This window comes from Microtus oregoni, unplaced genomic scaffold, assembly GCF_018167655.1.
Source record: "Microtus oregoni isolate MIOR12 unplaced genomic scaffold, Mior012 000020F_ref0000438, whole genome shotgun sequence".
Classification (NCBI taxonomy): Eukaryota; Metazoa; Chordata; class Mammalia; order Rodentia; family Cricetidae; genus Microtus; species Microtus oregoni.
Window position 1 is genome coordinate 8,808,077 of NW_024543079.1, and position 24,747 is coordinate 8,832,823.

Genomic DNA, 24,747 nt, shown 5'->3' on the forward strand with positions numbered 1-24,747 from the left:
GAAAAAAAAAACAGATCAGCTTATTGTGACAGTTTACAGATGAATCTGGACAGCTTAAAATTTGTTTATAACAATTTTAAGGCTATTATTAGAATTATGTAAGTATTAGGTATATTTTGGGTAGTAAGTGGTACTTTAAAAACGTTTATGGAGTCTTCCTAGTATATATAGTAAGTTGCTAATGGTTTTACTTTTTTCAATTTTATTCTTAAAACTTCTATTGGTAATTATGGTAACATTGTTATGGAAGGCACATGCTCATGTTACAGTGCGAATTCTGAGCCATACTTCCTGTATTTACATCCTAGCTTAGGTTAGGTATGGAATTAGTCAAGGTTCTTTAAAGGAACAGAAATAAATCAGTTTATTAGAATGGCTTGCAAGATGTGGACCAGGTAGTCCAGTGGTTGTCTCCTGACAGAAAGGCCATGGAACTGGTAGTTGTACCAACTGGGTGTCTGAGCAGTCCCAGTCTGGTGCTGGAGTCTGGATATAACAGCAGAGAAGGAATGCTTCGGCAGCAGATAGATGAACTTGCCAGCAAGAGTGGGAACAAGCAGACAAAAAGTAAAAGCTTCCTTCTTTATGAATTTTTATGTGTGCTGCCATCTAAAGGTGTAGCCCAGATTTAGGATGAGTCTTTCTACCATATATGATCAAGGAAATCCCTCACAGGCATGCCTAACTGCTTGGATCTTGATTACAGACGTAGTCAACTTGACAACCAAAATGAACCATCACAGCGCACGCCTTGAACTCCTGATCCTCCTGCCTCTGACACCTTGGTGCTGGAATTAGATATGTGTGCCACCTCACTTAGCTGTCTTTAATGCAGGGGGTGCTTGATCTTCCTTCTGTTCTTTGGTTCTCATTGAACTTATAATAGCTCCTATCTTGTGAGATTATTATGAACAGTAAGTTTACTGCCTTCTGGCATCTTAACTGTTAACAGTGAATGTTAGAAAGGCAAATCCAACTTGAGATTCTTAGAAGCCAAGTTCTTTAAGTAGAGGGCTTTTAATAACCAAACACCAGCTAAATCTTAGTGTGGATAAATATAGCTACTTCTGTATTAATTAAGGAAGTAACACCATTGCTTAGAATATTAAAGGCAGAGAGGGAACTGAGCTAATTAATTCTACCTTGCTGGTGGTAATGTTCCTTTCTGTTTTCTGGGGTAGAATAATCTGTCCTGTTCCTAAAAGATTTAAGATCTCAAACAACAACCACAAAACAGGTACCCAAGAGAAGCTGATACCCAGATGACTTTTCCTACAATCAATATATATTAGTGTATAGTTTATTTGCCATTATATGTTGACATACACATATATAATATATATTATTGTGGTCATTCTTTTTTTCAAACATCACGTGTTGTTTGATTTTTATAGGCGCTCTTTTTACCATCACTAACCAAAATGTGTTCAAGTTACAAACAGCAGAGAAGAGCCACAAATAGGGGAAGACAGATTGATATTCTAAGTACTTGGCAGACAGAAGTCTTGCAAGGTGAAGTATTGTGGATTCATTATTTTCCCTTGCCTGATGAGAGAGTCCTTGGTGTCTGGATTATTGAAATAATCTGTATTTTATTAATGGTTAAAGCATTTGAGTAGTGTCCTATAATGTAAGTACAGCAGACTACTATTGTGAACTTTTGAAAGAAAAATAGGTGATACATTTGACCTACAAGTTTGTGACACAGTCAGTTAATGCTCCTACTCCACCAGTACCTAGGATGAGGGCATACTAAATAGCCTCTGCTAAACAGAGAGCAGGAAACATTGAGCAGCAGTTGGCTTAAGTTTGATTTTTTTTTAAATGATAGTGATATTTTTACTGTACAAAAGTGATTCCTTCAACTTGTAGAGTAATATTTATTTGTATGAATATTGGAAAAACTTGAACAGCACAAAGATGAACTTCTAAAAACTTGGAAATAAACTTACATATGTTTAAAACTAGCATGTCTTAGTTCAGTTTCCTTGAATAACTTCTCTGCATAGAGTTTGGGAGAGATTGGTTTTGTTAAGACTTTTGGCTTCCACCTAGGTGGCCGCACTCTTCTCTTGGCACAGGCTAGAATTCTCTGTTCACAAAGAAACTCACCCAGAGCCTCTCCTCTAGTTGATGGAGCCATTAGCCTTTTGTTGATTTACAATAACCAGGCACTCTGCAGTTTTGTATGTCTCTTGGGTGATAGCCAAATTTAGGGTTTTAAACTCTTGTCCTTTCTTTAGTCCTTAAGAATATTTTTAATTTAAGAAAAAATTTAAGCGACACAGAAGTAGAATAATACAATGGATCTTGCCATTTATTTTTGTCTGTCCCAGTATAGGTTCCATATACTGGAATGATAGGTTCCATCAACCTATCATTTCACCTATTGTTTAGTGTGCACATCTTCCAGATACGGTTTTTATAGAAAACCATACTGTCATACCCTACAAAAATTAACCCTAATCTCATACTAAAACTGAAACTTTTTTCTTAATTTTTTTTCAAAGATGGCATTTTACAGCTACTTTTTTGAGTTAAAATAAGGTTCATAGAAAGCATTTGGTTGATTGGTACGTCTTCTGTTTTTTTGTTTGTTTTTAAATCAATGATAGCTCTCCCATTAGAGGTTAATGTAATTTATTTATTGTGGAGACTGGCTGCTTCTCCCCAAATTGTGGATTTTACTTGTGTATCAGCATTGCCAGGGCATAAATTTCATTTTCATCCTGGTATTACACCATGTTACTCTTTCCCACATTACTGATAGGCTGGAAGATTTGAAGATAGGATTATTTTTATAGTTATTAATTATTTTTTAAAATTCAAAGGTGGAAGGGCTGTGAGAACCCTGGCAGACTGCTTGAGTCTTTACTCTAGCCTCTGAACCCTGTTTTAAAATAGTTGTTCTGCCCACAGCCACAGAGGAAGATCTTAGGACACGTCTTCGTAGCAGAAGGCCTACAGATAGTATCTTTATTATTTTTAATTATGTGTGTCTGGGAGTATGTGAACAGGAGTACAAATGCCCACAGAAGCCAGAGGTCTTAGACGCCCCAGTTCTGGAGTTACAAGTGGCTGTGAGCCCTCTGGAAGAATAGTACACGCCCTTAACCAGCAAGCCTGTCTCCAGCCCAGTGGATAGTGTCTTGTTATTTTTTGTTTTAATTTTTCAGGACAGAATCCCTGTGAGTAGCTACAGCAGCCTGGAATTCAGCTTTGTAGCCAGTATTGCTTTGATTTTCCAAGTGCTGAGGTTCTATAATGTGTTACCATCCTGAGCAGTCTGTATCTAGTATCTTAATAGCTACAGACATAGCACATGTATATATGTGAGCATGTATAGTGAGTTTTCTTGTCAGACTGACTATCTTTGGATTGCCAGCCCCAAATAATGACATGGAGACTTAATGTTAATTATGAAAGTTTGTTCTTAGCTTAGGCTTTCCCCAACTATCTCTTACAACTTAAATTAGCCTGTCTCTGTTAATCTGCATTCTGTCACAGGGCTCCATTACCTCTGCTCTGCACCATATATCCAACGTCTTCAGAGTCTCACTGTTGTCCATGCCTCTCTTTCCAGAATTCTCTCTCCCTGTAAATCCCACCTATTCTCTCCTGCCTAGTTATCGGTCATTCAGCTCTTTATTAAACCAGTCATAATGACACGTCTTCACAGTGTAAACAAATATGCCACAACAGGCATGTGGGTCATGATGTGTGTATGGGGGGAGGACAACTGTGGATGTCTTTTCTTCTATTATGTGGGTAACAGGGATCTGTCTTAAGTCAGCAGGCTTGGCTGGAAGTGCTCCTACCCACTTGCTGGCTCTGACTTAGTGGTTGTTTGATTTGTTTTTATCTATGTGTTTTGTTGTCAAAGTAATTTTCTCATATTTTAACAAAATTAAGTAATCTTTTCCCCTTCTTTTGTTAGCTGTAATTCTGTTTTTCCTTTATTGCTATGAAATGTTAATTTGGGTATGAATAGTGAGTAATTTGGTTGGGTGTATCCTATTGCAGAATAGTTAGTGCCTTTTAAAGCTTTATGATTTGTTTGAATTGTGCTTGCTTTGTATTGATTTGATAGAAGGTTAAGCTGTGTGAATAAGAAAATTGCTAGATTACCCAAAATCTGAACTGTCACATTAATTTCTTGATTTAAATAGATGGTAGCCATTGACAGGGATACAAGCGACAGAAAAAGATGAGGAAGCCTCCTCAGGTCTGATGGTGAAGGGGATGGGCTTGTGTACTGTCCACACAGTGTTTGTATGGTGACACAGGAAAGGCTTTGTGGGGTTGATTCTGTAGCTTTGCTGTATGGGGGTAGGCTTAAAAATATATTTCTTAATTTTACTTAGACTGTAATTTTGATAATATTATTTAAGTTAATTTTTCCTCTATGGAGAATGTCGTTAAGTACTTGACATGTTTTGCTAAAGATGTATTTACTTTTGTCAGAAGTGGATTTCTTGAGTCATCCTCAAGACTGAACTTCTGTTCAGTCTTCCCTTTGTAAACCTTGGTTGGAGAAAACAATCCATTTAATTTTCTTTCTCTCTATCCATTATCTACCTGCCTGTCTATCTATGAGCCAGTTATCAGTCAATCAAAGCTTTCTTACTTACCCAGAGAGAGAACTTAGTTAAATAGGGACTATGTTGCTGCTGTTTCTGTGGAGGATTTGTTTACAGAGGTTTTACATATATACATACATTTTGAGGATTGAGGCTACAGAATTAGAGGGCTTAGAAGAGTGTGGACTCTTCAAGAAAGAAACCTGGGAGGTTTTAAGCCTTTATTTCACAGTTGAGGAAGCGGAGTTTTTCATGTTGGCCCACTGTTGTTTGGGCATTTTAGAGAGTATAAAGGAAGAGAGGAGACAACAAACTGGAAAGAATGACCTCAAAATATTAATGTGATATGACTACTTATTTTGTAAGTTCTTAAGAAAGCCATGAGACTCGAGAGAGAAAACTTTAAAAGATGACCAGTAAAATCATATATTTACCTGGGCAGCATTGTTACATAACTGTAGTCACCATACTTGGGAGGCTGAGGCAGGAAGATCTCAAGTTCATAGTCAGCCAGGGCTGTATGGCAAGATCCATATCTCTGAAAGACAGAAGACGTTTATGTGTGCCTATAAAACTGAAAAGTATGAAAAATAACTAGGGTTGTGTATATATATATATATATATATATATATATATATATATATATATACATACATACATGCACCTCCTTGGTTCTCATCACACATATTCGGTAAAAACAACTCCCCACTGGCTATGACTGCCTAAGGGATTATCTTCAAGGCATAGGCTGGGAATCTGATGTCAGATCCTACAGCAAGTCTTCATTAAGCCTCCACCATACCCCACTGTTGTACTTCTTGTCAAATGTTGAATAGCAACTTCTGAGGTTTTTGATGTTTGTTGTTTGTTTGTAGCCAACAAACAAACATTCTTGTTACAGTCTGAGTCAGATGTCCCCAGACATGCTCATGTTCAGAATGTTTGGTTCTCAGCTCTTGGTGCTGCTTGGGGAGGCAGTAGCACTTTTAGAAGGTGAAACAACTAGCCAAAGTAAGTAAATAGGGGCAAGCCTTGAATGTTCCCGTGGTTTCTAACTCTTTACACTTCCTGTTCTGTGTTGCGAAAGCTTCTGTCACACCTTTCACCTCCTTCGCTGGCGTGGAACCTTCGAGAGACTTTCAGAGACGGACACCAGAGCCAAAATTAAAGTCATTCTTTAAACTGATTCTGTCAGGCTTTGTGGTAACATGGATGCAAAGTGGCTGACATAGGAAAACTGGAACTAGGACAGTGGAATGGTCACTGTGTCTAGACCTGGCCACTTCAGCCTGCAAAACTGTTTCTTGAGAAATTTTGAAAAGTTTGGAAATACAAGCTAGAAAAGCTCTAGAATGCTATCAGCAGAGCTTAGTGGGAGATTCTGGCGAGAGTGCAAAAACCCAGAGTGCTGATGGAGCTGTGTGCAGTGGGGGTCTAGCGTGTAGGGGTTCTGTTGGGATTGGACTAGCCCTCGTTCTTGTTGCGTTCTAGTATATTTTGTTTTGCCTCTCTCCTGAAATTTCGAGTGAGCATGATTTCAGGGATTAATTCTGTAGTGGAAATTTCAGAATAGCATGACATTGTTGTGGTTGTTACTGGCTGCTTTTAGCCAGGTTTACAGTGAGAATTGGAAGAAAACCGATGCAGGAATTTATCAAAGTGCCTAGTTGTCCAGAAAAGCAGCTCCTTTTAAGTTGCTCACAAAAGTAGTTGCTAAAGATAGTAGTGGCCTTACAGAGAAGCCACACACTCCGTACTGGGACTACGGAGGGGTGCTTTGAGGACCCTTCAGGAATAGGATATGGCTTTACTCACCTAGACTCCCAGGAGGGAAAATCGCAGATTCATTTGAAACAGGGTTGCATATCAGATATTTAAATATATTACAATTCATAATAGTAGCAAAATTATAGTTGTGAAGAAGCAGTGAAAATGATTTATGGCTGGGGTCATCCCAACATGAGGAACTGTATTAAAGGGTGGAATCCTTAGGAAGATGAGAGCCATGTGTCAGCATTTCAGGAAGAAGTACTCTCAGTAGGGCTGGAGAGATGGCTCAGTGGTTAAGATCACTGCCTGCTCTTCCAAAGGTCCTGAGTTCAATTCCCAGCAACCACATAGTGGCTCACAACCATCTGTAATGAGATCTGTGCCCTCTTCTGGCTTGCAAGCAGAGTACTGAGAATACTGTATACATAATAAATAAATAAATAAATAAATAAATCTTTTTTTAAAAAAGTACTCTCAGTAGTAATAAAATGGTGGGGTGAGGGCAGAGACGACATCCAGTGTAGAAAGACCCTTTGGAGGCTATTTCAGGCAGAAGATGATGCCAAAGGGGGAATAAACCAAATGATGCTGGGAGGAACCAAAGGGTTCAGGTATTAGGAAAAAAATTACAGGAAAGGAAAAGAATTGAAAAAGAGTTTGGGGCCAAGAGGCAGTTTGCTAAACACTGCCCTCCAACAGGGGCAGGAGCACAGGCTTGTGCAGAGATGTCCCTTTCGAGATTAGTTTTCAGGACTTGAGGGATGCCTGTGTGATACCTGATTGGAACTGGCTGAGGTTAGGTTGGGTGCATCCACATAAAGATCAGAAGCATTGCTTGGATTAGTGTACAGTCATAATTGTGTAGAGAAGTTTGGGGCTGGAGAGATGGCTCAGTGGTTAAGAGCATTGCCTGCTCTTCCAAAGGTCCTGAGTTCAATTTCCAGCAACCACATGGTGGCTCACAACCATCTGTAATGAGGTCTGGTTCCCTCTTCTGGCCTTCAGACATACACGCAGAAAGAATAGTGTATACATAATAAATAAATATTTAAAAAAAAAAGAAAATTCAGGAGACTTTGTGGTGTTGAGTGGACTAAGCCTTGGACGTAGTGACGTTTGAGAGGAGGAGCCTATAAAGAAGCTGAGTGTGGAAGCCAGTAATCAGAACCAGAAGAGAATCTCCTTCAACCCAAAGGTCCAAATCAGGAGCAGAAGGAGAGAGAGCATGAGCAAGGAACTCAGGACCGCGAGGGGTGCACCCACACACTGAGACAATGGGGATGTTCTATCAGGAACTCACCAAGGCCAGCTGGACTGGGTCTGAAAAAGCATGGGATAAAACCGGACTCGCTGAACATAGCGGACAATGAGGACTGCTGAGAAGTCAAGAACAATGGCACTGGGTTTTGATCCTACTGCACGTACTGGCTTTGTGGGAGCCTAGGCTGTTTGGTTGTTCAACTTACTAGACCTGGAAGGAGGTGGGAGGTCCTTGGACTCCCCACAGGGCAGGGAACCCTGACTGCTCTTCGGGCTTGATGAGAGAGGGGGAGTTGATTGGGGGAAGGGGAGGGAAATGGGAGGCGGTGGCGGGGAGGAGACAGAAATCTTTAATAAATAAATAAATAATTTTAAAAAAAAGAGAATCTCCTTTAAGAAACCAGTGAGAGCCAGACAAAATCCCAGCAAGAACAGGAAGTGGCAAAGCGCCAGTCCTAACCAAGAAGCTGTTTGCAATTGATAGCTGCTAAGGGAGGAAAGGTCAGCCTTCTCTAATGGAGTGACTGGTTATGTCAGGAGCACTTGTGGACCTCACGTCCACAAGAGATCGGCCAGCACAAACAGCCCCATTCTCCTCTCCTTCCCTCCTCTCTTTCCCTTCCCTCCTTTTTCCTTCTTTTTTTCTTGAGAGAGAGAAAAAAAAATATGAAGTTGGAGGAGGGCAAAGAATATGATCAAAATATACTGTAATAAAAGCTTTGTAATATTTTTAAAAGCTAATTTTTTAATGTACAGAATAGTATAAAATGTTTTCAAACACCCCATCTTTATCCTAGTTTTTCTAATTATTTACATTTCCTATTAATGTGATACATTGTTACAAATGATGGATGAACATTCAGATAGTAAACCCATAGTTTATAGTGTACACTCTTGGTGTTGAACAGTCTATTAAAAAAGGAAAAGGAAAACCACAGGAGGATGAGAATCCTGAGGAAAACAGCTTCATGGAAGCGTTTGGAAAGAAGGAAGACTGGGTGTATTTTGGGTTTGTTAGAGTTGCATCTGTTTGGAGTTGAGCCTGTTTCTTTGTTGAACTAAGAGCTATAGAAAGTGGGAAATTAGTGATTTTTTTTTTCTTTTAGGGAAAGTGAACCTTTCACTCAACAAATGCTCATTGAACATTTTACCAGAAGCCTGTGAGATTCTAGACTCTAGGAGTATATCATGAATAAAATGGCTAACTTCCCAGTGTTGTGTACAAAGAGGGGAACTGGAAGTAAACTCATAACCCAAAAGCAAAATGCATGTGTCAAATAGGATTACAGTAAGATGAGAAACGGAAGATGGGGAAGTGCTGTTCCTGTTAAAGAGAGCAGAGAAGGCATCTCCGAAGAGGCCGTGAGACTCTAGAAGGAAATGAATGTATGTGTGTGTGGGGGAGGGGGAGCAGATACTCGGTCCCTGTGGTTGTTTCAAAGTAATACATATAGTAAGCTTGAATTTAATGCTTTATATAACAGAAGTGCCCCACCCTGGAAGATGAAGTGTTACCATTCCAATAGTTGTTTATCACCATTATTTATTAAATCCGTATCTAATACATTTAACTCTGTGCTTAAAATACTAGTTTATTCATGTTAAAATCTTAAAACTCTTCTCAAAATTCAGGTTTTCTTCCCTGTGGCCATTATACTTTGGTCCTTTATCATTCTTTCCAACCAGCTTCAAACCACCTTCCATCTGGAGACTCTGTTACCTTTGTCAGGGCGGACTCTCAGGGACTAGTCCTCAGGAGTGCCTCTACCCTCCCTGACCTGTAGGGTTGGCAGCAATAATAGTTGTCATATAGTTTTTATTCACTGAGTAGCAGACACCATAGATTGTCATCCTCTTTAATTCTTCTAAACCCTCTGAGACAGGTGACACCATTGACAGTCAAGGATTCCATGTCTAATAACTCTCAGAGGTTGGATTTAAACCCTGCCTTTTGATACTTCAAACTCTTGATATTTAATAATACCTTTAAATTGTTTCAGGTCTAGTGAAGCAGTAATGACCTTGTCCAGTTTGTGCTGTGGGGGTGAACAGGTGATATCTTGTTACTTTTTATTCTGGCTGACAGTTCAAACTGCATCATGCCAGGGAAATGAAGGCAACAGGTCACATAACATCCAAAATCAGGAGACAGAAGGATGAGAACAAACTAGTGCGTACTTTCCCCATGCTCCGCAGTCCAGGGTTCCCTGGAATGATGCCACCACAGTTAAGATGGGTCTTACCACATCAGTTAATGTAATAAGGTAGTTCCTCACAGCCATGCCCGGAGGCCCATTTCCCAGGAGATTCTAAATTCTGTCAACAATTGTCAATTAACACTAAGGATCATAGCAGGAAAGTAGGAAGCTGAGGGAATTTTCACCCATGGGATCCTCTTTGTGATTAAAAACCCAGGTTCTTAAACTGTGGAGTTATATAATTGTGTGTTGGGGAGAGTCCCAAAAATATCACAGCAGCAGGTTTCTGGGGGCTGGAGAGATGGCCCATTGGTTAAGAACACATAACTGCTCCTGCGGAGGTTTTGAGTTTAGTTCTAAGCACCTACATCAGGTGACAAACAACCTCTTGGAACTCCAGCTCCAGGAGATCCAGCACCTTTGGTCTCCTAGAGATGGAACCTACATGAACATACCCACATAGGATAATGGCAATAATTCAGAGTCAAATGTGTAATGAATCCAAGGTGTGTCTGGTAGTACCTGCCTGTATGCATTCTAGCCTCGCTGCCGTGGTTCCGAACACAGTACACATGCTGAGCTGTGTTTACACTGTCACTTAACACAATGCCCTCAAATACTGCCCCAACACCAAGGCTGAGATTCAAGACTGTTGTGTTATAATACTGTGCTTAAGTGTGGATTCCTGCTCTTTCAGAAGCATAGTGGTCTAATTACATAAAACGAAGACTTACTATTTTCCTGTTATTCCTCAGCATGTAAGTATCAAATTAGTAATCTTTGGATTGTGTTATTAGAATGTTTGGTTTAAAAGCTGTTGTTTGAGGCTGAGTGTGTTGCTGTATCTTTAATGCCAGTGCTTTGGGACGGCAGAAATCTGAGAGTTCCAGACCAACCAAGGTTATTATAGTGACGTCCTATCTTTTTCTTTAATTTTTCTTCATTTAAAAAAAGATATTTATTTACTTTGTTGATTTTTACATTGCACCCACACTTTCCCTTCCCTCCTCTCCTCCCAGTCACCCCCACCCATCGGCCCCATCCACTTCTCCTCCTCCCTTACGCTTCAGAAAGGGGCAGGCCTTCCGTAGATATCAGCTAGCCATGATTTATCAAGATGCAGTGAGACCAGGCACCTCCTCTCCCATTAAAGCTGAACAAGGCAGCCCAGTTCTGGAAAGGGTCCCAAAAGCAGGCAAGCAGAGTCAGAGACAGCTCCTGCACTCTCTGTTGGGAATCCCACAAGCTGCACAACTGTCACTGACATGCAGAGGGTCTAGGTCAGTCCCATGCAGGCTCCCTGGTTGTCTGTTCCATCTCTGTGAGGCCCTATGAGCCCATCTTAGTTGATTCTTTGGGCTTTCTTATGGTGTCCTTGACCCTTCTGGCTCCTGTAATCTTTCCTCCTCTTCCTCAGGATTTCCCAATCTCTACCACATGTTTGGCTCTCTGCAGCTGTTTCCATCAGTTGCTAGGTGAAGCTCCCCTGATGACCATTGGACGAGGCACCATTCTATAAGAATAGCCGAGTATCATTAGGCATCCTTACAGTGACTTTTTTTTTTTTTTTTTTTTTGCCAGTTATATATGATTTTATCCGAGGTCTCTGGGCTATTCTACTTCTGTGTCCTAGCCCTCTAGGCAGTGTCAGGGGTTACAACACCCTATCTTTAAAAACAAAATAAATTTATTTTAAAAATTATCTTTAAAAATAGAATAAAATTAATTTATTTTTAAATTGAAAATATTTAAATGATACCTGTGGATTAATTGTTGAATAGTGTGAGCTTGATGTTTTTCTATTTTTAAGTGTGCGTAGTACAACATTGAAGAATTTAAAAATGGCAGAGACACTAGTAAAAAGAATTCTGAACTAGTGAGAATAGTGCACAGTGTTCTTACTGGAACCTGGCTCTCATTTTTTTTTTCTTAATAGAAACATTATTATATGGTGAGTATAGGAAGGAATGGGAACTTTTACGTTGTTTGCCTTTTATGTTATTAGTTATTACCTTTGGAGAAGGTAATTACATGCTGTACTTATAGGTATTGGGATACAGAGAGGAGGATCCTAGAGTCTGTCCAGTTGTCATGCGATTTAGAAGTTAGTTTTTTCCCCTGAGACAGATTTCCTGGTTTATACACTCAGGGCTTTCAGAAATATTATGCTTCTTAATTAAGTGTTGAGATTTTGAAATTGCTACTTGATTTGTTCTTTATTGAGACTCTTATCTAATCACAACTTCTGAGTGATGGTGACACAGCCACAGGGGCCAGAAAAGCCATTTTTACTATGTGCAGAAGCACAAGCCATTCCTAGTACATGGCTTGCAGCTCTACAGGAAGATCAGTTGTGGGATTTGTTTGCTTGTTTTATGTTTTAATGTGTGCCATCAGAAAACCTGAAAAAAAGAAGAGGTCGTTTAAGAGAGAATGCTTATATTGTGAGATGCTTAGGGGCACTTAGTGATGTTAGTAACATCTGTTATTTTATGGGCTATATTGGAGTTGGTAAAATTTTTCTGTATTAATGATTTCATTTTATTGGACAAAAGTTTTAGTATATATTTCTAGTAATTCTTGTATCCTTTTTATTAGCTGAAATTACAAAAATTTCAGAATTTGTGGTAGTTTGTGAGATAGGTTGAGAATATTGATTTTCTGCAATGATCAGGAAATAAATGGTAGTGCTGGCTAAGAATGGCATTCTTCCTGAGTCTAATAGTTTAAAGTTGGAATTAAAGGGAAAAAACAGTTAATATAATTTACCTAGAACTATATTGAAATGTAGGAAAGAATATTGTTTTAGGCTTTACCTGCTGTGATTTAGAACTGTTACTCTTTCTCTGGGATTGATGGTCATCTTGGGGTGAGTAATTGTTGCCTCAGTGCTGACTCTGACTTACTTAGAAGCATCATGTCCTCATAGAAGTTCCCTTTCCCAATTGAGCAAACAGTCTGTCTCTCTGCTTTGCCTGCTTTCCAGCTTGTTATCCCCTTGGCCGTGGTGCTCTTGGCAGATAGTAGCACCCTGATTGATAAACTAGAGCAGGTTATCTTAAACTTTGTCCACTTGTAACTCTAGAATGTAGGCATATAAAATTTACTAATAATAAATTATAAGGAATTTACTTTAAAGCCATTTTTGTCATGTGTATAATTTTACCTCTTATAAAGATGAAAGCAAATTACATACCAATGAGATAGTTGTACTTGTTTATTTTTCCGTAAAGATTTAAATCCTTGTTGAATATATGAGACTGAAAGGCATAGAGGATCTTCAGGGTTTTCCAGGGGTGATTTTTCTTTGTCTGCATGGATGTTCTATGTATGCATGTGTATATGTGTTCAGACACATGCATGCCATGGCATGTGTCAAGGTCAGAGAACAAATTTGGATGTCAGTCCTTGCCTTTCTTCTTGTTTGAGGCAAGATTTCCTTTTGCTTGTTCTGCATGTCTGTGTCTATGCAGGGTCTTTTTGTTGTTAGCCGCTGTGCTGTAGTCTTCTGAGGATTCCCCTCTACTTCAGGTCTTGTCCTAGCAGTGCTGGAATTAAACAGCTCATGCCACTGCACTCAGCTTTCACAGGTTCTGGGGGTTCAGACTCAGATCCTCGTGTGTGCACACGAGCATTTCATCCACTAAGCCATCGCCCTAACTCCTGAGGAATAGTTTGATTTTATAATGCTCATTGTGGAGAATGCTGCTTCACATAAATGCATAGTACATGACAGAAATGTTGGGGCGTTTGCAGAAATAATTGGAAATTTTGCCCTAATCACAACCCAAAATTTGCTAAATTGCTTTTTTATGAAACACGAGTCAGCAGCTCAAGCAGCACTTAAAAACAAATTAAATTCTAATATAATACAATCCAAAGATATACTAATTTGATGTTTCTATGCTGGAAAATGATAATAGGAAATACTAAAGTTTTAGTTTTCTGTAAGAAAGCCATTGTGTTTTGATCTAAGGAGAAAACTGCAGGTGTGAAAGCACTGTACTGCATAACATAGTTGTGTTCCTAGTGCCCTGTAATGTGATGGTGTATGCAGTGCAAAGAGCAAACGTTCCAAGCCAAGGCTGCAGCGACTCAGGCAAATACTGCTAGGAATCTACCTTCATTATGCATTGATTCTGACTGATTTTTGGTAGTTGCAATTCAGAAACCTTTTAAGCTGTTGCCAATTTTTTTTGTGACCACTACCTTTAATTATGTAACTATATGTCATCATAGCCCATAGCTTAAGAAGTTGAACTTCAAAGAAAACTTTTAATTTTAAAAAATAATTTTTGTGGTAAATTGACCAGCTGTGATTATATATTTTATGAACTATGAAGTGATGTAAGGATTTATGAATATAACATGAAATAATTAAATTGAGCTAAGGGACATATAGCCACCACTTCAGATACTTACTTCATTAATTTAATGGTCTATTAATGCCTGCATATCACATTCATATAGATGGGATTAATTTTGATGTGATTGTATGCTTCTGGTAAAATGTTAGGCAACATTTAAATCTAGCCTAGAGCCAGAAACTAATATTCTATGATCCCTCTACTGTTTGTGTGTAAGGTTGGGAGACCCATACGTAGTACTTGTGGTTAGTGAGGCAAGCAAGACCAGGGTTCCTTCCTGTCCTGGAAAACCAGCTGCTGGACTCTTGAGGTGCTCAAAACTCATATTGAGGAGAACTGTTAACAGAAAGGCTTAAGACCTGAGTAAAATGAAAGCAGTCCTTTAAACAATGAATTATTGTAATGCGGCTTACAAAGTAATGTATTTTCATGGTTTTAAAACATCTGGTAACATAGGAAAACTTACAATGAGATGAAAGAATACCATCCTCTACCCTCTACCAACGTCAATCCCTGTCCCAGTCTTAGACAAAGTTACTTGAAATCATTGAGTTCTCTCTTTTATTATCTGTATTTCTGTTATTAAAATGATTTGTCTGTGGTAAACTTTATGTATTGAATTTTTATTTCCCCAAAGGGTGAACCTTACCCAATTTGTACCCTTTCTTCCTCATCCCTATCAGTAAAGTTATACCATTTATTTTTGTTTCTCCTTTTCGTTACCCGGTAGCTTTGGTAAGCCAGCACCTTTTTAAATTACCTGATTTGCAAAAACAGTGTCTCTTTCTTCATCCCATCTAGAACAGTAAACTGGGTCTGGTGAGAGTTAGGTATAAACTTAGAGGTCTGGGTGTTGCTGGACAGTTATCTGGAGTCAATCTTTAGTATTTTTTGGTGAGATTTACCATAATCTTTGCCTTTTATGTTTTATAGAAATAAATACCTTCCCTTAAATTGATGAAAATGAAAATACAGAAGAAAGAGAAGCAGGTAAGTGGTCCCTTTTCTCTTAGGTGTTTTATGTGTTCATTGTACCCTTATGCCTACTAAAGAGAATAGGCTAGCAGTGTGGGCTCACATTTTAACCTCTGGAAGTTCCCTGTTGCCTCTGCTTTTCATTATACAAAGTAGCAGAGCTCTGGATGACTAACACATGAATTTTCCCCTTTGCTTCAGCCATGTCCATAATAGAGCAGTGTAGTAGAGCTGTGACTGAGAATGCTGCAAGCTAGCCTTGTGGAAATGCTTCCTTTTTTGGAACAACTTCTTAGATTTTTCTGAGTGATGTGTCCAATTCTCTATAGTTTTTATGTATTAATCATTTTTGGAAGTTTAGTTTGCTAAAAATTTCCCCCACATTTTATGTGTGTGTGCGCACATGAAGTAGGTACACATGTAATAGCTTATGTGTGGTGGTAGGAGGACAAGTTTGTGGAGTCACTTCTCTCCTTCCTCCTTTCTGAGGAGTTTTGGGGCTTTAGACTTGAGCTCAGGTTGCCAGGCTTACTCTACAGGTGCCTTTGCCCACGGAGACACCTCATTGTCCTAGTAGCATTCTTTTTGTTGTTGTTACTTTGTTTTTGTTTTTTGAGACAGGGTTTTTCTGTAGCTTTGGAGCCTGACCTGAAACTTGCTTTGTAGACCAGGCTGGTCTCAAACTCACAGGGATCCACCTGCCTCTGCCTCCCAAGGATTAAAGGGTGTGTGCCACCACCACCCCGCTCAGAAGCACGCTTTTATCTATAAAATACTTGTAACTGTGGCCAGTGTGACTCATTAATATAGTGTATAGATACCTCTTCTCAGTTAGTACTTCAGTTTTCTGATGACTTTATATTGGAAGGAACCAAAACAATCTGTAGGCTCTAGGACTGAGTATGTACCACACAATTTAGGAGTGGATCGAAAAGGCTTCGGTTTTCATAGAATGGGATTGAAATTCCCACTGTATCACTTATAGGCTCTTGGAAATAGTTCAGTCTCATTTTTCACAGTGTGAAAAGTAATTAAATGATAGTCAAATACTTAGTATTTAATATATCAAAAGCAAGCAAATCTTTAGTGTGTAACAGAGTGAATAGCCATCAAGCTTGCTTTAACTATGATACTGAAACGATAGAAGCAACACAAAAAAGGCTTAGGCTGTAGCTCGGTGCTAGAGCACTTGCCCAGCATGTGCAAGGGGAGTGGGGAAGTCTGTTTTAAAAACATCCGTTCTTTAAAAAAAAAAAAATCCTCATTTCTTTTAGTTTGTTTTTCCACTTTGAAGAAAAATGGCATGTAAATGCATTCTGATCTTTGAAATTTCTCATTTCCCTGCTCAAAATTTTATTGGGGAAAATTAAAATGAGATGACAGATTTTTACAAGTTAATCAAAATTCAGCAATAAATAATCATGCTTCTTATTAACTAGAAGGGGCATAACAGGTGGCATGCCAAAAACAAAGGTTTTAGAAATTGACTTTGTATTGCCAAAGGAAATGTCCCCCCTCAAGAAAAAATAGGACTGTGAAAAATGAATCTCTTGCAGTCTTTTTATCTGTGTTGATGAAAATAACTAAACTGCCTCTAAGAAGTGTGTGGAGTTTAATTACTGAGATTACCAAACAATACTAGGCAGGCAAAAATTAGCTAGGGAAATAAGGTGTGAATTATAATGATTAAAGCCCAACTTTTACAGCTGAATATACTTCTTAAGGGGAGCACAACCTTACCTTAGTGAAAACAAACTGTGCTGGTTCTTTCTTTTTTTTTTAAACTCTCAGCTTCTTGTTTGCTACTAAGAAGTATAAAATATGGCAGATGAGATGTGATACACAAATAGTAAGGGTAAAAGGTTTACTTTAGTAATCTAGATCAATCAGTCCAGTTTTTAAAAATGTTTTATTAAAACTTGGAGCTGTAGCCAGGGAATAAAGTAGACCTGGTGACTTTCAGAGACCCTTGCTTCCATGGACAAGAGCTGAGCAGGCATAGCCTTCATTTTTAGGTCCTCGAGAAAACACAAAGTTGGTGAATTGGGAAGAGTAATTCAGATGAGCAGTGGGACTCTCAGACCTTGAGACAGCTAGAGCATACTTTCTTCCCTGGAGTGAATATGAACATGAATTATTCATAAGCAAATATTGCTGAGTTTTTCACATTTATTTGTGCAAGAAATATTTTAAGTTCTACCTCAGGCCAGGTTCAGCAGTGACTTAAATGTTTCCTAAAGAACTGTGTATAGTCTGATTGTAGAAAGACAATTGAAGTAGGGCATGGTACATGCCTCAGAAGAACCAGGATTTTACACTGTGGATGGAAGGCTGGTAGTCTGCTATTGGAATATAGGGACACAGGTAGTATTAGCTTCACCAAAGAATTTGAGTAATTTAGAAAGAGTAAGGTCTCTGGGGTCAGCCAATTTACTTCAAAGTGAACAGGGAAGGAAGAGTAATTGTAGATGGATTCAGGAAGTGCATGGTAAGGGAGAAAGGGAAAGCCTAGGGTGCAGTGCTCAATTTTGGTGGTGGCAAAAGGTGAACTGGAATAAGCATGGTGGATTTAGCCAGCTGCCATGTTCCTAGCACAGTCTGTCTTTGTCTTCTACAGCCAGGGGCAGGGTGAGCTCAAATCTCTAGGAAGGCGTTTGCAGCCTGAACTATTGCCCAGTCACAAGCCTTGGTTGAAAATCGTGAGTGAGGAAGAATACAAACATTGGTAATAATGTGGATGAGTAAACAGTTGATTTGAGACTTCTCAGCATCCCTCAACAGAGCAGGACTAGCGTTATTCAGACCTTCAGTTTGTTTGCCCCTTTCAGCATATTTAAAAGTGATAGCAAAACCAGTTTAAAACATTGTCTTCATGAGTCAAAAGGATTTAAAATAGACTTTCTCCAACTCTTCCAGAGAGCGTTGAATTCTTCCTATGTCTCTTCATATACCTTCACAGGTTTCCTGCCCACCCGCAATAATTCTAATTAGAAAGAGTAAGCTCTTTGGGGTCAGCCAATCTACTTCAAAGAAGTGAACAGGGAAGGTTTTGTATTCTGAAACATACACTTGAGGCCAGAGTGAGGCCTGGGCCCAGAAGGCTGACTCATTGCCTGTGTGGTACATGAATGAAGCAGGACACTCTAACTCTAAGGTGAAGACTATGTTCCTCTCAGGAGAGGAAGTGTATCTGTTGATGAACCCACAGACAAGAATGGGACCAAGGTGGCCTTCTGCTCCTTGGCCTCCTAGGCTCTTTGGCTTGGCTACTGTCTTTGCTTTTCTTTGTTCTCTCTTACTCCCCTGGCCTTTCTTTCTTCTAGTTCTTCACTCCAGTACCTCTGTCTCCATTGTCCTCCTTCTAGTTATAGGATATCAGTTTTCTCTTCAGTAATACACACATATGCTGTGTGTGTGTGTGTGTGTGTGTGTAAACTTGTCTTTAAACTTAGACGTTTACCTGTGATAATGGACTAAAATGGGCTTTCTTAGTTTGAGACCATTACCTTAGACTATAATTTTTTCATTTGTTCTTAAACTTTTTAAATTAAGATGAATCTCATTCTTCTAGATTTCATTGTTTTCCAGGACTGTTGTGGGTTAATAAGCTTGGATCAAAGGAACACCATTGTTTTTGGTTTTTTAACAGTTAGCCCCTTTCTCCTTTATTTTTTGCTCAGTTCCTAGACTCTCATTTCTATGTAAGTTGATGTAAAGTAAGTTATTGTTGAGTCCCTTGTGGTATGCTGTCTTCATCCTGTTCCTCCTAGAGCCATTTCAAAGTGGAGACACTGGTGTAGGATTTAGCACTCAGACCTTTTGTCTCCCTCTGGCTCAGAAGTATGTGAAAGAAATGTTTTTGTCTTATGTGTTTTTTGCTCCTCAGGAATCTTAGCCTAGTTCCCAACATAAAAAAAAAAAAACTTCTCAGGACTACTGACCCCAAAGTTTACATTTTATATTTTTATTACTAGTATTTGCCTTTTCCCCATTATAACATCAAGCAATTATGTTCTTCCCCTTTTAGAAGTGCCACCTCTGTCACTCTAGGAATTTAGCCTTGGCAAGTTGTGTTGTCTCTTATCTGTAAAATTGGTAGAGGTTGAGGGGGTGGTCCCTGGATAATTATCTTTGATTCCAGGTAGTGGAATATCATAGGCAGCAGTTTAGGTGTTTGTTTAGTTTAGTAAAATATTACCTGACTTTTCCCAAAGCAGTATATACACTCACATTTAGCAACGTTTAACTAAGTCTCATCTGGCTGGTCTGGTGGCCTAATTTGTCACTATTCTCTGGGAGGTCATAAATACACATTAGCCTTTTGCCAGAATTCCAAATCCACAGCCCTGTCCTCACTAGCTGCTTCTTGTTCAGGGTACATTCCTTACCATCACTAATTCCCACTTCTCCCTGTACAGACTGGTATCTTTATACTGACCTTGTTAGAGTCCGTATGTCATCCATTATCTTTATATGACATGTGCAGTAAACATTAGCAGCTGCTGTAGTTATTTTCTCTGTATTTAATTCTCTCTGCTACTGCCCACTTCCATCTTCTCTGATAAGGTATTTGGGATTGAGTCTAGTAGCTGAGTTCAATGAAATACAGAACAAGCCTAGTTTTAGTTATTATCAAAAGTAAAACTTGTAGGCCATCAAGATGCCTCAGAAGATAAAGGCACTTGCCACCAACCCTGACAGTCGGAGTTTAATTCTCCAGACCCACATGACAGAAGAAGAGAATTCCCACAAGTTGCACTCTGACCTGTGTGCCCATGCATATGCACATACAAATAAGTAAATGTAAAAAAAGGACAAGTTGGAATGATTCCACTTTCCTTGTTCAGAATCAGCGCAGTTCAGTGTTGATACTTCTTGGTCACTAATGAATTTTGAGAGGTATAGGAGTGCATGAATCACCCCAGAAACTTGCCTTAGTTCATGACCAGGAGCTTTCAACATACTTGAATAGTAGCATTGTGTGTGAGTATCATAAATCCCATTGCAGATCTCTGTAGTATGCCTAGGATTTGGTGGTATCTGAAGGGTTTTTTTTTTTTTGTAGAAAACTATTATATACATGCCTGTTTTAGATAAAATAATAAAAATAATCTCAGATTTCCTTATAGAAAAAGTCCTTCAAATTTTTATGTTAATTATATATTAAATTAAGAATTTGATATGTTTGTATGAGTGTGCATGCCATGGTGCATGGTAGAGGTAAAGGGCAGTTGGTTCTCTCTTTCACCTTTACAAGGGTTCTGGGAATTAAACAGGTCCCAAGTTGAACACAAGCACCTTTACCTGTTGAGCCATCTCAGTGGCTCATATTCTGACTTGTAATATATCAGCATCATGCCACTGCTGCATAAGGCCACGGGTGGCTGTGTCCTGCTTGTACTGTATCCCAAGGCCTAGCGTACTGGAACTGACACACAGTCGGAGCTCAGGTACTCACTATATATTGACTGAATCAAACCTAATAACAGTCTGTATGGAGCAGCGAAGGAGTAATGTGCTTTTTTTTTCTCTTTCACAGTTGTCCAAGTTAAAATCTTTGAGTCACTCCCCAATGTCAGATGCCTCTGTTAATTTTGATTACAAATCACCATCACCATTTGACTGCAGCACTGATCAGGAAGAGAAAATCGAAGATATTGCCAATCACTGTCTGTCCCAGAAGGACCTTTATGCTACTGAAGAAGAAGCTGATACCCTTTTCTCTAGGAAGTTGTTATCCCATAATGGGATGGAGGATAGTGGAGGCAGAGGTACTGGAGTGAAGAAGAAACGGAAGAAAAAGGATCCAGGAGAGCAAGAGGGAACAAAGGGAAGCAAGGACAGGGAGCCCAAGCCAAAGAGAAAACGAGAACCTAAAGAGCCAAAAGAACCCAGGAGGGCCAAGGAGCCGAAGAGGGCCAAGGAGCCCAAGGAGGCAAAGCAGAAGGATGGTGTGAAGAAGCCCCGGAAGCCTCGGGAGGCCTCGGGTACCAAGGAGGCTAAAGAGAAGAGGAGCTGCACTGACTACGTATCCAGGACGAAGTCCAAGAAGGCTAGGTGTGTACTTTCCTCTTTGCCCTTGACTTCATGGGGCTGTTTCTCTTTGTCAGTAGCCTAAGCTCCTGGGCTCGACTTGACTCACCTCTCCTGGTCCAAGCTTTGTACCTTACTTACATGAGACAGTGATGGGGATAACTCTTGGCATTAATGGAAGGTGTTGTTTTCTAATTTAATATCTGAAATTATACTTAAAACATTGTACTTTTTGGAAACTCCAAGAATTGCTAACTTTCTTCAGAGTCCTACCATCTTTGTAGTCTATGTACTTAGTGTTTGGCACTCTTTATGTGGTGGCTGGTATCCTCTCTCAGCTGTACATGTGCTCTTTAAATGCCTTGTGGATATGTTCTTTATGTCCTTTTAGCTTTCAATCAAAAATGAGCCTCCTCTCACCTCCTAGTCATGTAATCTCTTGGTATTCAGTTTGTATTAAAAAAGAATTTAAGTTGGGTCGTGGTGGTGGTACACACCATTAGTCCCAGCATTTAGGAGGCAGAGACAGGCAGATCTCTGAGGCCAGCTTGACCTAGAAAGTAAGTTCCAGGATAGCCAGGGCTACACCAAGAAACCCTGTCTCGAGAAAACAAAAAATAAACAAACAAAAAATAATTTAAATATCAACTTGTCTAAAGTATACTTCATAGGACATCCTGGGTCTGATAGTGGGGATGTTTAGACAGCAGTGGTATAGAGGCAAAGGTACACAGCCGTAGGAGTCAGTGGTATGGTATTCTGGCAGAACCATGAGCAGACAGACTGTTTACAAGAGAACTGACTTTCCTCCCCAGGCTCCATGCTCTATTGCAGGATTATTTCTGATCTAGTTCCTTAGTGAAGTGTCTGGCAGAGTCCCTGCCCTTCCATAGCTGCTCAGACAGTGCTGGATAAATGAAGCTAGACAAGAACAAACTGACCTATGTCGATCAGAGGCCTAGGTACAGGTTCACCATACAGTGTGTAATGGAAGAGAGCATGCAGCTATGGTGCTTCTCACACAGAAATCAGTATTTGCTGTTTGCATACAAATGGGATGTCATTTTAAAATCATTACTGCATGACATTGTATTTAGACTTTTTGAGAAAATATAAAACAAAAAAATTATAATCCCTAACTCAAAGAACTTAAGTTTCTGAAGTCTAACTACAGAGGCGAGGTGTTTGTCTTTCTGTCCTATCAGACCATGAAATCGTAAGGGTTTGGTGTGAATGTTGAGAACATCGCATAATGAGGCTGCCAAACACCTGGGTTGGGTCAGAGCACAGGGAGAAGTGTGTTTAGAAAGTGTTTTAGTGCTGAGTACTGCAGCTTCAAGTCTGCTTTGTGGCTGGTTTAGTTTTCAGAAGGATGGTTTGTCAGGACCAGATAGATAATTCCTAATCCAAGTTTAAATGTTATTACATAGTATTCACTCCCACGGGAATTTCATTTTTACCTATCAAAGAAGCTTGAAGGTCAATGGATCCTAGGGTTGTAGCTGGCAAGAATAGTCATAAAATCCTGTCCACCTTGAAAGACCAAAAGGGGCAGGTAAAGTTGGTATTCAGACTAATGGAAACCATAGAAGCTTTATTGCTCATTTAACATTTTAAGGATACTCTGATCTCCAGTATGTGGGTAGGGTAACATAGTAATTTTGGCTTCTGCCAATCATACACTTGTACATTGCTTTGGGTAAAGGAATTTTTAGGGTAAAGGTTTAAAGAAGGAAGTTCAGACTAGTGGAGTTATCAACTGTAATGAATCCTAAGCATTTGAGAATTAGGGTAACTAGAGGAGCGGACCTCTGTGCTTTGGAGGACAGTGGAAGATTACGTATCTGGACTCACTAATGTTCTAAACTCTCATATTCACAGTTTTATTGACTTCTCCTTAAAGAAATTAATACTGACATTATGTAAGATTTAAAACAAGTTGGTAACATATAGACATTGTTAGAAATTCTATTTCAGGAAAATAAGGAGTTATTTCTTGAAATAAAGTTGAATATCACATGTAGAGGCAAAATCAAGATTCTGACTGATGAAGATCTTATCAGCATTAGATGAAAAGAGTGTAATTCTGATCTAGTTAAACCAAGTGAATGAGCTGGGGAAGTACTTGTCCTTTTACAGGCTAGCTTTAGAAATCTAGGAGGCATCTTTTGAGTGGAGATTGACAGGTAGATAAAGATGGCCATCTCTTCAGAAATGTGGGCAAGTTACAAAGGCTTTGTCTGTGTGTTAGGGCTGTGTGCACTTGTAATAATACTCTTCTGTGTAGCCCAAATAGGGTTTTGAACTATTTAGCCTTTGATTTCTTTTCCTCTGTATCTTTGTAAAAATATTTTGGTTCCTTTAATTAATTATTGCACCAGTCAACATAACCAGTTTTTAGTTATGAAAGGATATTAATTGATTTTTTAAAATGTTAGTAATTAAGTCTCAATTGTGTGCGTGTGTGTGTATGTATGTATGTAATTTATTCTTGTAAATTGGCTCAGTATTTGTTTTTATTTGAACAGTTATTGATTTCAAACCCTGGGTAATACTTAATGATTCACTGGTTGCCTGGGTTACTACAGGAGCATGGCCCCCAGCTTATCGACTTTTGGTCTTTCCTCCTCTTTACTACAACCCAACCAGTCTTTCTGAAACATTAGCATTGCGTTTTTTATGTTGTCAGTCACGTCGGTGTTAAACCCTTTTTCTCTGTCTTGATTCTAAATCAGCTGAGAAGTGGCCAGCAAAAGAGGTCCAGTGGTCAGTTTTATTATTGATAACTGGGCCAAATAACTCACATTGCCTTGTGGCTGAAATCAGACTTCTTGTTGGTTACGCATTCCTATTAACTGTAGGCAGAGAAGAGATGGCAGCACTGAACCAGGAATCCTCCCCATTTCTGAGTCTTGCCTCAGGTGGGTCCCCAGTTAGAGAAACGTCTCCAGCGTTGCACTCTTTTGAAGAGTAAAGCATATTTTCCCTGTGAAAATATAGGCATAAGAAAAGGGGATTTCTTCTTTAGTTTATATTTGCATGGGAACTTCTGGTTGTTACAGTTGCCTTCAGAGCAAACCTTTCTCCCTTACTCAAGAATTTGGAGGTCTGGCTTCTTCTTCCCTTAATTCTAGCAGCAAACTTCCCAGCTAGATCACTTTCATAAACCCTTGAGGTAATTGTTTTTCTTGTAGATTGCTTTTGCTGTTTCTCCCAACCATAATGACTTTTTTTCCTGCAAGTATCCCTAGTCCTTTTCGTTCTCTAGGTCTGAATGCAAAGTGTGCTTATATGTCCCTCTGACTGGATCCTTCAGTGTCATTATAAATTATGGGCTTTAGATCTCAGCAGTCTGAAAGGGATCTAGTTCAGCCCTATCATACTGTATTCTGGGAAGTAAAGAACCACAGAGAAATGATTTTTCTGAACTCATTCCCAATATATATTGTAAACTCAGGCCTCCCAATTTTTTGTCTTACATACTTTTTTCTGCAACGACCCTCTTAATAACCATTAACTTTGGTTTTGGTGTATGTATGGCTTGCTTCTCAGGATCACCATGCC

At 39.3% G+C, this 24,747-nt stretch overlaps 1 protein-coding gene across 3 annotated transcripts in view; it reads left to right on the forward strand.

Annotated features, from left to right (window-relative positions):
* Chd6 (chromodomain helicase DNA binding protein 6) overlaps window positions 1-24,747 on the forward strand; it is a 158,190-nt gene that overhangs the window by 23,408 nt on the left and 110,035 nt on the right. For all 3 annotated transcript variants that reach the window (XM_041670129.1, XM_041670131.1, XM_041670130.1), the window contains exons 2-3: window positions 15,109-15,165; window positions 20,690-21,207. In XM_041670129.1, coding sequence (XP_041526063.1) covers window positions 15,133-15,165; window positions 20,690-21,207 — 551 coding nt within the window. In that variant the 5' untranslated portion in view covers window positions 15,109-15,132. The remainder of the gene's footprint in view (window positions 1-15,108; window positions 15,166-20,689; window positions 21,208-24,747) is intronic.